Genomic DNA, 15590 nt, shown 5'->3' with positions numbered 1-15590 from the left:
AGGATCCTTGAATCATTAAATTTGGAAAAGACCTCTAAGATCACCAAGACCAGCCATCAACTTTATACCCCCATCTTGTTCACCTCTAAGCCATGTCCTCCAGTGCCATATCCACACATTTTTTGAATGGGAATGGTGACTTCACCACTCCCCTGTGCAGCCTGTTCCAATGCTTGGCAACTCCTTCCAGAACAAAGTTTTTTCCCAATATCCAGAGTAAGCTATCCTTGATGCAATTTGAAGCCGTTTCCCCTCATCCTGTCATGACACCCATCTCAGTACAACCTCCTTTCATTGTAGGGAGCACATATGGGTATCATTCATAAAACTGCTGGTCTTAGAAGCAGTTTCCAGATAAAAATCTTCACGGTGGACTTTAATGTCATGGTTGTAGATCAGCAATGACTGCTGACTTACATAGTAACTTTTCTAGATTATTCTAGCTCTGGGTAGTTGGATGCTGTGAATCCCTTTAGGAACACTTGCTTTTCATATACATAATGACATGTATTGTCTTTACTCAACAGTCACACTGACTCATGGTGTTTGAAGACAAGTGATTATAATTTCTGGAACATACTTCAGGGAGAGCATGCTCTTGGGTCATTAGATTTGGCTGTGAGTAAAGAGAACAGTGTTCTGCAGATATCAGTAAGTCATAATGGTCCATGATCTACGTGACAAAGTACAATATAGGAGTTTATCTGGGTCTCCCCTATTAAACTGGGAAAAGGCAGCTTTATATGGCTATGCAAGCTCTGAACATCTGGTCTAGTTTCAGTTGGAGAGTTGCATTTGCTTACCAGCAATGCCTTAAATGGATGATTTTTTAAAGTGACTCTTTCCATAAAAAACTTGGTGTGATTCCAGTCAGTTAGAATTAATTTCTGCTTTTTCGTGTCTTAACAGCTACAAGCTCAGTTCCTCTTTGACTGCTCTGATCCTATTCAGCACCTTTACTTCATTATCCTCATTGTCCCTCATACATTAAGTAAAGCACCTTACTGGAGGTGAGGTGTTCAAGGCCAGATTGGACTTGGGCTTGGAGCTACGTGGTCTAGTGAAAGGTGTTCCTGCCCATGGCTGGAGGGTTGGAATGATTTTATCTTTCAGATCCCTTCCAACCCAACCCAACCCGTTGTCTGATTGTGTGATCTTTAGTGTCACAGCAGAAATGTGAAAATGTGTCAAGCCCATGGAATGGTTTTGGTCCATGATCTGAGTTAATGTTTAATAGATTGAGGCCACATTGTTCTACACTGGACATGCAATTTTGTTTTGATACTAATTCCAAGCCTCAGTTTCCAGCAGAGTTGACTTATCTTTTACTAACTTGGGGGTAACTCAGGCAGGGCTCTACAGAGAGTTTTACCTGCTCAAACTCTAGACAGATATAAGAGTGTTTCAAGACAAAAGTGAAGAATTCTGTCCAAGAGCTTGGAACTGAAAAAACATTTTCAAGTAGAAAAATTAATGACTTTTTTTTAAAAAAAACCTGCTGTTATTGAGTGCACCATAAGCTTGTAAAGGCAGATGACTCCAGCATGGCCAGAGGATTCTGTAGTGTGGGGGTCCTTGTCCCTGGAGTGCTTGGGAATGCCTGGCCTGGAGCAGAAGCTGCTGTCGAGCTGAGCGCTCTCACCCCAGACACTGCGGCTGAGCCAGCATGAGCCAAGCTCACAAAGCTGCCATTCCAATTAAGTCAATCCATCTCCTGCCAGCAGAACTGAATTTGGGAGGGCTCTGTGTAGGTCTGAGGTGAGGAAGGAAGTTACAGTAAGGTTTAGAGCAGTCCAATGTATGTTCCAAGAGTACTGTGCTCAGCCGGCGTAGCTGAAGCTGGCAGAGGATTTCTGTGCACAAGCGAGGCAGCTTTGTGATGATGTTGATACTCTCCAAGGTCACGGAACAGGTTGGTTTACTTTGACTGTAGCTCTGCTCTGAACATGCAGCAGTTTTTCTTCCATGTTTGTTTAATCCATCCAGCATGATTAGGAAGATCAATTAAAAGACAAGAGAGCTTAATGCTGTTCAGGGATTACCAGAAGCTCCACATTAAAGGGAAGGAAAACAAACCAGTCAGTACAGCGAAAAAACCCTTGGAACTGGAGAGGGATGTCCTCAGTAGACCTGGTGAGATGAGAATTCTGAAAATGCAGTTTTTAAGGCAATTGAGCTCTTCCTTCCTCAGGGTCAGTTTTTCTTAAATCTTTCCCAGTGGATGTTTGTTCTCATAAGGAGTCCTTCCCTGTCCTTCGTTGTCCTTAGTTAAACCTTACAACTAACATCTAAAATTTCCTTTCTAAATTTAAGTCCCTTTTCCTTTCTCAGTAGCCGTAAGAACAGATGCATTTTTCACAATGAACTTCGTGATATTTAAAGCAGGTGTTGTGTCTTCTTCTCTTTTTTTTTGTTAGGCAGAGGAAAACCAAACCAAACAAACCCTGGTTTTCCAGTCAGTCTCCCTTTTCTAGATCATGTTTTATAAACTTCTGGTTATTTCGGTTGCTCTTTTGGCTCTTCTGTCTGCTGCTTGTTTTGGTTTCTCTTCCTTGGTTCTCTAGTGCAGTACTGAAAACTGAACACCACTTTACAAGTCATGAGGGAAGGCATCAGAGATTTGGGATGGGATGAGGCTCTCACACTTGCCTTAACATCATATATCATCTTACCCTGTGTCTGTACATGCTGTTCTCATTTTGCTGTAGCTGGTATAAAAGTCAGCAGAACCAAAGCTGGCCAAGGAACAGTACAAAATAAATAAGTGGAGAAATCTTTCAAATGTCTTTACTCTTTCTGTTAGGTTCAGGGGGAAATGGTTGTCAGATTTTACTCAAATCTATTTCTTTGCTTTAAGCAAATAATGTAGACTACTGTTTAAACACACCTCTTCATAACTGCTTGGAATTTTTAGCTTGGTATCTGAGCCTTAAAATTTTATGAAGCTTGAACTGAAATTATATGCAGTTGTTGGCACTAATGCAACAGTCAGCAATTTTTAATAAATAGTATTTGTTATAAAAGCTGAGACCTCCTTTTGACCTTTCCATAGTAGGTCCTAAAATTTTGTAGTTGGGAGGGAGGGGAAAAGGTGGTGAGTGTTCACATTTCTTCCTAAGCAGAGAAGGAAGAAAGGGCTGTTATTTCTGGTTTTAGATACTTGGGAGGCTTTTTTCTTTTATTTTTCTTGGTTTTTTTCTTCTTACAGCAGTGAGGCCTATGATAATCCAACATGGACAAGGAGCTGAGTAAAAAAGCAATATAGTAGCATATAATCTAAGGAGCTCTAGTAGTTAAGAGTCCAGTATCCAGACCAGCTCAGAAATATCAAGTCCAATTCTCATTGTCTGAAAATTTCAGGAGTGCTTAAATAATCAGGGTCTGAGACTGCAATAAGTATTAGACTTGAACTGGCTTTGTTAAAAGCTTTAAATTTAAAAATGCTTTATTATATCTAACACCTTAAGACAGTACAAAGTTAGAGTGAGATTGATCTACCTGGTCTTGGATAACTGTCTGAATGAAGAGTTTGTGCTCCCATCACTGTCAGTGCAGAGCCCTTCACTGAAGTGTTTAATCTTGTCCCAAGGCCCCTGGCTCAGCTGAGCCATGTCCTGGAGTTGCCAGTTTCTCTCCTGATGACAGAAGCATCTCCTGTGATAAACTCAGGTGTTGATGTCTGAAGCCAAGCAAAGTGAATCCCAGCTGAAGAGTGTAAAAGTGCCAGACCAAGCCAGTACTGCCACTGCTGCTGGTGATACTTGGATCATGGGGATTATTCAGGGTTTGTGACCACAGTGCCCTGATCCAGTCCCCTCCCTGTATGGTGGGGATAGTGCTGATAACTGTATTTATGTCCTCAGGTACTCAGTGTTTAACGTTTTATTAGAAAATTAGGTTGTTGAGAGATCGTGGAATCACAGAATGGTTTGGCTTGAAGGGATCTTCAAGCTCAGCTCGTTCCAACCCCTTGCCATGGGCAGGGACATCTTCCACCAGACCAGGTTGCCCAGAGCTCCATCCAGCCTGGCTTTGGACACTTCCAGGGATGAGACAGCCACATCTCTGGGCAGCCTGTGCCAGGGCCTCACCATCCTCTCAGTAAAGAATAAGATCTTCACTCAGAATGACAGGACAGTGGAACTCCTCTAAATGTTCTATTTTAGCCAGCTGTGAAGAGTGACATTGTGATGGGAGTTTCGTTTCACACCAGGCATGCTCTATGTTGTAATGCTGGGAGCAACATGGACAATTGATCTTTGTGACATTAGGCCTCTGTTGCAAACGAAATTCTGTTGGCCTGTGCATCCATCTATTCCATGATCTCTAAATGTCAGTGGCCCTCAACACACATTTTTCATCCAAGAAACAGTAATTGGAAAATAGTTCATTGACCGCACAGCTGTATTTGTTGTTGCAGTAATAGCATATTATTTACCAATGAAGACATTTAAAGCTTTCATACTTTTCCATCAGAGAGTATCCTCACAAATCCCTAATCTATTTATTTAATTTTCTCTAGATTTATATAAATATTGAAAAAGAGGCGCCTTTCTGTATGCTTAAAGCACCTTGGGCATAGCTTAAGTCTACATTGCAAACAGAGTTTGAAAAGCCTACCAGTCTGCATCGCTCTCCCCAGGAGCAAACTAGACAGCTCAGAAAGTCAAATTTCTCTTTCACTCACCCATTAACAGTTTGCTCCCTTGACCATTCACTCTGTTTATCTCTGCACCACTAACTAAAACTGTTCTAAATGAGTGAATAAATTGTTAAGGAGTAGGAGGGCATGTTACAGAAACCTGCAGCTGTGTAACAGAGGGTGCTTCAGTACAGTTGGAGGGCTGGAAGGCTGATGAAATGCACTTTGCAGTAGCTTGGTGTGTAAGACTGTGATGGCTGACTCTACTTTGAAGGGCAGATCCCTCTTCAGTAGTTCCTTCACAAAGGAGTTCTGTTTCATTGGTAACAAATGATATATTGGGTAATTGTAGCAATGAAAAGGTGCTGCATTTTGGTTGATTATTGATAATTTCTTTGTATGTGAGAATGTTCACCAGCAAAGCTTTGATTTTTATAGAAGCAAGGCAAGGATTGGTGGCTTGGACACTGTGGTTCTAAATTAGTCTTTTATATTTTAACACTTGAGAAACTTTCATATAATATTTAATGCACTAATACATTGTTAAGTGTGGCAAAAATCAAAATCTGAGAAGTTTGATTCCTCTTTTCTTGAGCTTGGCATTCTTCACACAGTCCTTTCTAAAAAAAAAGATTTTGTTTTGGTGGGGTTTTTTTGTTTTGGTTTCTTAAGGAAGTAGCATTAAAAAAGCCTCAGTAAGGAACCTTATGTCCCTGTTCAGAGATGTGAGCTGTTGTACCTCTCCACAGTTGTGCTGGAAGGGACAGTAAATCTCATCTCATCCCACCCCGTGCCATGGGCAGGGACACCTTCCACTATCCCAGGTTGCTCCAAGCCCCATCCAACCCGGCCTTGAGCACTTCCAGGGATGGGGCCACAGCTTCTGTGGGCAAACTGTGCCAGGGCCTAACCACCCTCACAGGGAACAATTTCTTCCAAATATTTTATGTGATCTAATCTTCATTTTTAGACCATATGTGATTGGGATTCAGTGTTATAGGTTTCTTTGATGCCTTTAAAAATTCTGATGCCTATTTAATTCTTTTAGTGCTCATTTAATTTTACCTCAGGTGCAAAAATACACAAACACTCCTGTTACCTTTGTTATTTATAAATGTTTTATACAGCATTTAGGACGTGTTAACACAACATGTTCAATTATTTGTGTTGTGTTCCTGTTCAGGGAATTTTGTAATTTGTGTCACTTGTCTGTTTATGGATTGTGTTTGGATTACGATTTTAGAGATGTATCATGTCTATTTTAATATTTTAATCCAGGAGTCTAGGTTGTTGTAAAACGTGCAGTATGATTATTTTAATAGAAATCAAAGAACTTGATTAACTCAACACAATTACACAGATGCATTTTTACTTTTTTTTTTTTCTTTTCTCTTGACTTTTAAGTTCTGGGTAACTAAAACAACTCTTGGGTTCCTTCTGGCAGATCAACAGAGGCCACATGACCACCGAAGCCAAGAGGGCTGCCAAGATGGAGAAGAAGCTGAAGATCCTTCTCGGTGGTTACCAGTCCCGAGCCATGGGGCTCATCAAGCAGCTGAACGATCTGTGGGACCAGATCGAGCAGGCCCACCTGGAGCTGCGCACCTTTGAGGAGCTGAAGAAACACGAGGATGCTGCCATCCCTCGGAGACTGGAGGTGAGATTCCAAAACCCAGTACCTGAGGTCACACACAGGCACCTCGTGGAAAAGGTGTTTTTAAAAGGCATGAGCTCTGAGCTTCACAGCCTAAGTTGGTGTCAAGTTTTTAATGTTCTCTTAAAATCATACTTTTGGTTGTTACCAGATTCATCTGCCTTTTACTTCAGTATGAAAGATTCTGTGATACACATATTAGAGGCTGGGACTAATCAGGCAGTGTGTTCTCTAACTTTGGGGGTTTTTTATTTCCTTGTGTGGTTTATTTTATAAGTCTTGTGCAATGTGTAACAGCACAAGTTGCATCTCTCTCTTGATTTGGTTTATTTCACTTTTAATTACTATTAGAACTTTGGGTAATGTAAAACTTACCTTAAATCTTCTTCCTTAAAAGTCAGTGGACTAAATGCTGGTATATACCTGAAATCACTGCCTTAGAGCCACGTTTATTAGTTTAAGGATTTCCAGGATATTCTCCTTCTATTCAGCTAATGAGACAATCCTTAATGAAGACTCAGTCCTATGTTTGAATGAGTGCCAGCCTTTCTTTCCAAGGAATAAGTGTTCACCTGAGCACAATTTTTATTGTTATGTGGTTTTCCTCCAGAACAGAGGCTTCCATTGAGGCTTAGATATTCTCAGCCACTTGCTGTAAAAAAGACAAAATGCATCAGTTCTTAAAACTGATTTTGTGAAGATGATTTAGAAATGCTGATAGATGTGTTTACAAACTCAGAAGTGATTCATTGATTTAGTGAAAGATAACAGTTAAAACATATTAAATTACTTGATAGCTGCTTATAGCACCTGTTTTTACTAAGTGGCAAGGTTCCAGTTTGAAATCTCTCCTTTTGAAGTATTTGATCTTAGCTGCTGTCAAAAACAGGGTGAGCTACCTGACATCTGAAGTAAGGTAACTGATTCTTGATACTTTTCATCCACTACTCTGTTTTACATTTATATTTAAAGTAAGTAATTTCAGCAATGTTCTGTCTTAATTCTGAGCTCTTCCTCTGGAGGAACTAAAATACAACCTTTGGTAATGATCTTCATGGGTGTGACTGGTGGAAAACTGATTGCTTGTTTGATGATGTTTTCCGTATAGTGTCTGAAGGAAGACGTGCAGCGACAGCAGGAGAGAGAAAAGGAGCTCCAGCAGAGATTTGCTGATTTCATGTTGGATAAAGAGACTTTTCAAGCAAAGTATTAAAACACAAAATTCCATCTGTCACTGATGTAACATTTCTGAAGTGTGCAGATACTTCTCCAGCAGCTTTTGCCAGCAGTTGCAGAAATCAGGTGTAGTAGCCTGCTGTTTCCATCTTGTCAAGTTTTGTTCCTTCAATGGACTGTTCCAAATACTCTAGGTATGAATAGCTCTGGCCAGTGCTAAAAATGGGATTGAAATGTCCACAATTTTATGGAAAGAAAAGAAAAATCAGTCTGTTATGATTTTAGCCATGTCATCATTTGCTAGGGTTATCACGTTATTGCTAGTGTTTTACCAGTCTTAAGACCTGTAAGATACATGCAGAATAATGTCTTTTTAATAAACTTGGAATGTTAAAAAACAATTAAGTAATAATGTCTGTCTTTTAACGAAAATTGAATCTTCACATATCCCAGCTCTTTTTTGTGTTTCTGCTGTTCCCTTTCTCCTGCTGCTGCCTTTATTTTCCATGACTAACTTGTAATAGGAATTACCTGTGCAGGATAGTTGTTGTCCAGATAATAAATACCATGTTTCCAACTCTTCTCTGTGCCTGTGAATAAACACTCCCAGCTTTATCAAGGTGCTCTAATGGTCATACTGGCATAATCTCCCCATTCTGGAACCACAGTAGGGTTAAATTTTATAAAGACACCCATCATGGCCTAATGGCTCATGGAACCATAGATTTCAGCAGAAAATGTGCTGTTAAATTTCCTAAGTATTAATTTTTATAAATCATCTGCATTGTTCCCATGGTGTGGGAAAGGAAAGAAGCTCTTTGTTTTCTCCTCCTTTCACCACATCTCAACAGGATTTAATTGTCTCACTGGTTTGTCTTGAAGGGTAAGGATAGAATTAGGGAAAGGTGGGAATGTTCCTACACTTTGGGTCTTTTGAGCTGTGACTTGTGGAAAGGGAAAGGGAAAAAGGCAAAACTGTTGTTAACAGCACAAAATTCAGCAATTACATTCATCCAGTAACATGCGTCATGCAATTTTGCTTGCATATATTTACAATTGAAATGGGGATTTTGCTGTCTGGAATTTTACCAGATTACAGTGTCACTTTCCTTGGGCCTTGGAAATGTTACTGGGGAACACTGTCAGTGTTGTGCCTATGTAGCTCTGTCAATGCCATCCATGGAGATCAATGATTACCAGATTTTTTTAAAATATAACCTGGGTGAGTCCTGCTGATCACTGACAGGAGTAGGGACACAGCCAGCCTTGGAATATCTTTCCCTTTACTCACCAGGACCTCATTCTTCTGAAGTATTAATGCAATTATAGACTACATTCTTCTAGAAATGTGTTAAATATTTAACTAAGCCAGAACACATCTGGAACGAAGTATTAAGCATCAATCTTGTAGCATATGGGGTATTTTAGCTTGGATGGTTTTACCCAAAAGGAAAAATCATGGCATATCATGTCAGTTCATGTGGTTGTGTGGTAGCTGGAGATATTAACAGAGAAACCCTTGTAGGTTTACCAATACCACAACTACAATTGTTTCCTTTCTTTTTAGGGCTGCAGCAGAGCCTCTTTGATGTGCCCTGTATTTTTGACAGCTTTGGAGCTAGACAGGTATTCAAACACTGCCTTAAACTGTTTAAATGATAAATTAAGAAGGACTGATCAGTCACATAAGGCTTTTCTTTCTTGAAAGGCATGCAATTAACCAGTCATTAATTGCAGCTGGCACGAGGTGATTCTATTTGAGAAGTACCTGTAGGAGGTTTGCTCAGTGTTTCTGCAGTACAGTTTGTTCACAAGTTCACAGTTTTCCCTGTCTTTAGTCAGGGTTTTTGTCCTGAAGTTTCTATCTCAATAATGAAAGAAAACTAATAAAGTCTCTTTCTTTACTTAGAGCTTGGCTGTGCCCTGCTTTAGCTTTTTACCTGCCCTCAGCTGCCTGCTCTAGGGCAGCATGTCACAGATCTGCTGAAATTACCTCAAAAACTTCACACAGGGTACTCTGTGCATTTGCTGGTCCCCGAATGCTGTGAATGGAGCAGCAGAGCCTGGCTAAAGCATCCTGAGATATTCAGGTGTGGAATCTTAAACTGGAGTGCTTAGGAAATCTGTCCAAGCAAATTTGGATGCTGGTAGATGCCAGTGCTTCCAGCTGCAGGTGATGATGGAGCTCGGGCTTGCCAGGTCTATTTCTTGGGCTTAGGCCCAGTTTATGTGCTGAACAGTGCTCCCCATCTTTCTAAATGGCTTTGTAGCTAAATGCAGATGTTTGGTGGACACAAGAGTGACCAGCACACGTTGACAGCAAATTGTTATTTTAAAATTCTGAAGCCAGCCACTGATTTGATGTTTCTTTCCAAGAACGATAATAAATACAACCATAAACAATGCAAACTTGTGAACATTTCACTACAGCAGGGAAACTAACCTGACTGACAGAGGTGGGATGGGGGTTGTGCTGTGTGTGTTAACAATTATTTTGAGAATTATTTAACGTTCTCCCTGAGAAATTCCTCCATTTCCATCCAGCATGCCAAGATATATCTGCAAGCCTTTAAATAATTTCAGCTGATGATTTTCCTCCCTTCCTGGAATCAAACTTGGCATTTATGTATTGGATCAATCCCATAGCTGGAGCCTGCTTCAAAGTCTGTGGAGTTGATAAGGCTGTCATTTGCTTCAATTGAGTTGGATTCAAGTACCTGGGAAAGCCAAGGGGACTAAATTATAACAGCTGGGTGTCTCATCCATACCCAGCAGATAACAGAGATCATGAGCTTGAGGTAAGGGGGAGACTCCTCAGAGGCACAGGAGGCTCCCTGTGAGAAATCCAACAGAGCTGAAGCCAGCTCTTCCAAACATGGCAAATATCCAGAGAAATAAGCTCTGTGTAACACTGTAATTAGTCACAGCAGCCAGCAGTGGCCAAGACACACCAGAGTTCTCTGGCTGCCTTAAAAAGACACTTCCAGCGCCAACAGGAGCATCTTGTCTTTGCCTGTTGCTGCTTGTTTGCATTTTGCATCCTTGTTTGCTGGGGCAGGCATTGGGGCATCACATTTGGGTTAAAATATGTTAATCCAGCTTGATTGTCCAATCCCCTGTACAGGGCAGATGTGAGTTGGGTCACATTTCCAGGTAGGAAGTGCAAGTGAAGGTGGAAGTGGAGCAGAATAGTGTCCAAAGAGGGGCAATAGAGCTGGGGAAGGGTCTGGAGCACAAGGGAGCAGCTGAAGGTGCTGGGGGGGCTCAGCCTGGAGAAAAGGAGACTTGGGGAGACCTTGTGGATCTGCACAACTCCCTGGCAGGAGGAGACAGCCAGGGGGGTCGGGCTCTACTCCCTGCTAACCAGTGATAGGGCAAGAGGAAATAGCCTCAAATGACACCCAGGAGAGCTAAATTAGATATTGGAAAAAATTTCTTTATTAAAAGGGTGATCAGGCATTGGAACGGGCTGCACAGGGAAGTGGTACAGACACCACCCCGGAGGTGTTCAAAAACCATGTAGATGTGGTGCTCAGAGACCTAGTTTAGTGTTGGGCTTGGCAGTGCTGGACTTGATTATCTTAGAGAACTTTTGCGACCTTAATGATTCTGTGATTGCCTCTGTCAGAGGATGTCCCACTTCATTGTCTGGCTAAAGTGAGTGTGAAACATGGGCTGTGGTGCTCCAAGGCCAGTAGCTGACATGAGGTAACTACCCACAATTAGGTCCTCTGACAGACTCAGCTGGATCTGTGCCCCTGATGAAAACACTGGGAATTCATTGTTTTTTGTCATCATGGCCTGAACATAGATTTCTAAATAAAATGCATCAAAACCCATGTTTGAACTTTTGTTTTGGCTGCAGACTTGCTAACAGTATCATAAACCAGTGTGTGAACTTTGGCTTGCCTTCAGTATCCTCGGTCAATGATGTTGCTGGAGAAGAGAGATTATTGTGGTCTGGACTTAATCTGCCTCACATTCATCTTTGGAATCCAGCTTGCAGTTATCTTCCATAATGTGGGTTCAAAGCAACACCTGTCTCCTAAGTAGGATTTAAAAGTGGAGTATCAAATAGCATTTCCCCCATTTTCCTAGCTGAGTGAAAAGCACATTGAAAAATAGCCAGATACTCATCTCAAGGCAAAGTGTCCCTGTAACTGATTCCAGACCTGTGTGCTCTGCCTTTCCACGGCTCCAGTTTCTACCTTTCCTTACCAACAAAAAATACCTGGTTCTGCTGATCTTGAAGACTTGAACTGACATTAGGAGTGAGATCAGACCCTGAAAAAAACTTCAGAAGACACAGATGACACATATGTAAGCCAATGCAGCCCTGTATCTCCACTAGGTACACATAATTGTCTCACCCTTTGAAAGTTCCACACTAAGCACTTTTGAGACTTTAATAATTTTGAAGCAAAGGGGAGTTGTGGATTAAAAAAGAGGAGCTTCACTTTTTTGGTTGCATGCAGGCCTTTAGGTGAGTCATCTCCCCTTCAGCAAGCCTCATTAGCTTTTTATGTATTTAAATGAGGTGGCTTTAAACAATTCCTGCTGCCTCAGGCACGACTGTGATGCACACAGTAGGTGAAAAGGTAAAGAAGTGGGTATAAGCAGTGTTTTACAGCATCACTTCTGCTGCTGGTGTGATTACTCACAGCGGGTTTGATTGTTTGCCAGTTGTTGGGGGGTGTTGTCTGGGTTTTCTGTAATTTATTGAGAGATGCTTTAGCGTCAGGGTTAGAAAAGTCTTGCTTTCAACTCAAAGGTTTTTCACAGATCAGATTAGACAGGTTCTGCCTCATTCGATGACTTTCAGGTTTCCAAGTCACAGCCCTGGTGCTGATGTGTTTGGATTCCTCAAGGATTCCTCAAAGGAAATGCAAGTACGTCTTTTAGGATCATTTATGCACATTGAAAGCATTTATGAATTGCGACACAAGGAAACACAGACTATTTTATTATTTATTCACGTCATACATCACATCTCTTGCCAAGTACATGCTACTGTGAGGTAAATGCCTTACAGGATCAGACAGATGTGTGTGTTAGGTTCCCCTCTTCTCCTCCTGCTGCCTCTCCCCTCTCAGGACAGAAATGTGGGGTCTATTTTGTATAATTATCAGGCCAGTAGCATTTTTAAGTGTGTTATGCAGCTTAGGTGAGACTGTGGCCCCAGTGAATTCGATGGGAGATTTGGCTTCAGCTTCAATGGAGCTGGGATTTCCTTTCCTCTTCTCTCCTGTCTGTATTTGATGAGCCTTTCTGTCAGGAGAAGAAAGAGATCATCTTTTGAAAAATAGTCATGAATGCTTAATAAAGCTGAATGAGCCAGCCAGGATTACGTTTTTAGCTCTATAGCCAGCAAAATCTATTCCAGAACTAATTCTGATTAAAAGAATCCACTGGTTGAACCTCAGACACAAAGGCACCCCTGGAGTAATTCAACTGTATGATATATTTATTTTTTTAAAAACCTAATTATTGCATTGATCTTTGTAATATCTGGCTCTTGTGTAAAACATTGATTTCAAAGCTGTCTCTCTCTTATCTATAATTGTTCATGAATTATCTTAGGGCTTGGGCAGGACAATCACTGTAACTGGGTCTTAAAAAAAAGAGTGAGTTTACTGACCACATTAATTAAGCTCCATGGCAGGCCATAAAATAACCATAAATATAAGTTAAATTTTTCCTTAGATTGTGTTCCCCCACTTTTTTTCTTAATTCTTACTCAACTAAATCAATCTCTAGCACAGAACAGGCTTATCCCTCCTTGATCTATTATCCTGCCACGTGCTTCCAAGGTCTGGGAAGGGGTAGGGTCTTTCATTGGACCATATAGGTGGAGAACACAGATACTTACAAAGTCCTGAACTCTGAAACTCACCTCCCTATTCCAGCTGGTTTATTCAAAGATATTCTCCCTTCAAACTGATGCTTCTACATCATCCTAGCTCCAACAATGACCTCAAGAGTTTTTGTTCCCCATTCTGCTGGTGCTTTAGTGGAAAAGAGACAGTGCTGGTCATCTCACTTCAAGTTGGGAGGGAAACAAGACAAAACCAGGAACAGCAGTTTTGTGGGAACAGCCATGAGGTGTTTTCACCCCACATAATAAATGGTTGGTCATTGCCTTAGAGGGCCCTGAGCAGTTTCTGTCCCCATTGCAGCAGATGTTTAGTCATACAATTGTGTCATTTCACTAAGACAAAGTGCCTTTCTGGGGGAGATGCCAAACTTTCAGCCCTGTCATGGATTGGAAGGTCTGGACCTTTGGTCACACTTTTGCCAGTCCCAGAGATCAACCCCCCAGCATCACTGTGTTGCCTGGCAAGCCCCCAAATTCTGATGAATTTTTTGTCTCTGGCTTCCTACCTGGTGCCTAGAGAGGAAGATGGGAATATCTGGCCACATTCTACCTCATGGAAGGATTATGCAGCAGCGAAAAAATTATTTTATGTATTTCATGCTTGCTATAGCACACCCTGTGTATTTTATAGAATCATAGAATCATTAAGGTTGGGAAAAAAACCTCTAAGATCGTCAAGTCCAACCATCAACCCTGCATCACAATCATGTTCACCACTAAACCATGTCCCAAAGTGCCACATCCACACAATTTTTGAACACTTCCAGGGATGGTGAGTCCACCACTGCCCTGGGCAGCCTGTTCCAGTGTTTGACCACTCTTTCTATGAAGAAATTTTTCCAAACGTCTACTCTAAACCTCTTCTGTTGCAACTTGAGGCCATTTTATTCTGTCATTCTTAATAATGGGAAGGTTACCAAAGCCCAGGGAGAAAAAAGAGGGGTCCTTGAACGTACAATCAATATAAAATATCCCGCCTAATCCTAAATCACGTTAAGCTGGGGGTGAACTTAATCATGTGGGCGAGGATAGAACAGTGAATATGATTTCCTACCAGGTCCTGTAATGTGTTGTTAGCAGCAAAACAACCCCTCCAGCTCTGCATTTAACTTCCTTTCATTGCAGATGCCTTTTGGTTAACAGCAAGGATCTGATTTAATTTTACAGTTACCCGGTGACCACAGGACGGGGATTGTGCATCACCAGAGAATGCACAAACGTCTGCCTGCCTCCCCTTCTTCCAGCAGGAGCACAGCCAAGCCCATGTGGCTGTGACTGTAATTGTATAAACTGCTGAATCAGCCAGAAGGACAAGGGTTCACAGAAGAACTTGAGCAAGGCAGACGCATGTCCTTGGAAGCACCAGGCAAAAAGTGACCACAGTAGTCACATAGTAATGTGGCCAGGAGAGGTAGAGAGACGTCAGCTGGGTGGGAGGCACCTTGCTACCTACCAGGACAGTGGTTTACATCTTCCTCAGGACAGGAAGAGGAGGGGCAGGCACTGCACTCCTCACTGGTGACCAGTGACAGGACCCGGGGGAATGGCCTGAAGTTGTTCAGGAGAGGTTTAGGTTGGATATTAGGGGAAGGTTCCTCACTCAGAAGGTGGCTGGGCACTGAACAGGTTCCCCAGGGAAATGGTCACAGCACCAAACCTGACAGAGATCAAGGAGCATTTGGACTCTCAGGCACAGGGTGGGCTCCAAACCCAGACTCAGGCAACTGCTTCAGAAGGCAGTCAGCAGCACGGATCAGCCTTTCCCCTCCCATCCCCTTGGTTTGGGGAGCAGGAGCCCGTGAACAGCTGCACAGCGGCTGAGAGCCTGTCACAGCACACAGCTGGAAACAGTTTTCCTGCAGAGGCTGAGCACAGCTTCCAAGCCCCAGGGTGGAAGGAGGATACTGCAGGGAAGCAGGGCAAGGCAGAGGAAGGGAGGGAGACAAGAAGCTGTAATGAAGTGCACACATGTGCATGTGTGAAGGAACGACCTGACATGCAAGAAGTGTGCCAGCAAAATTTTAAAAAATAAAATAAATAAAAGAGTCCTGATACTTCTCTGCTCATGTAACACGTGCTGGGCTGACCTCAGATGCCTTCTGTCTGGCATGCCACACTCACAGAGATGATAGGACTCAGGTGACGTGTTTGATCTTTGGCCATCTCTGGCTCAAGCTCCTCAACAGAGAACTTGGTCCAATAAGAAACAAGGGAAGAGACAGGCACAACTGGAAGAGAATCAT

The 15590-nt window shown here is 42.1% G+C and overlaps 1 protein-coding gene across 1 annotated transcript in view; it reads left to right on the top strand.

Annotated features, from left to right (window-relative positions):
* The window catches only part of CDC5L (cell division cycle 5 like), a 31020-nt gene extending 23147 nt beyond the window's left edge, over positions 1-7873 (top strand). The window contains exons 15-16 of the mRNA XM_014872921.2: positions 6087-6299; positions 7405-7873. Coding sequence (XP_014728407.1) covers positions 6087-6299; positions 7405-7509 — 318 coding nt within the window. The 3' untranslated portion in view covers positions 7510-7873. The remainder of the gene's footprint in view (positions 1-6086; positions 6300-7404) is intronic.
* The last annotated feature ends 7717 nt before the right edge of the window (positions 7874-15590 follow it).

This window comes from Sturnus vulgaris, chromosome 3 (assembly GCF_052056855.1).
Source record: "Sturnus vulgaris isolate bStuVul1 chromosome 3, bStuVul1.hap1, whole genome shotgun sequence".
In the NCBI taxonomy this organism is placed as follows: Eukaryota; Metazoa; Chordata; class Aves; order Passeriformes; family Sturnidae; genus Sturnus; species Sturnus vulgaris.
This window is presented reverse-complemented; position numbering and strand designations above follow the sequence as displayed.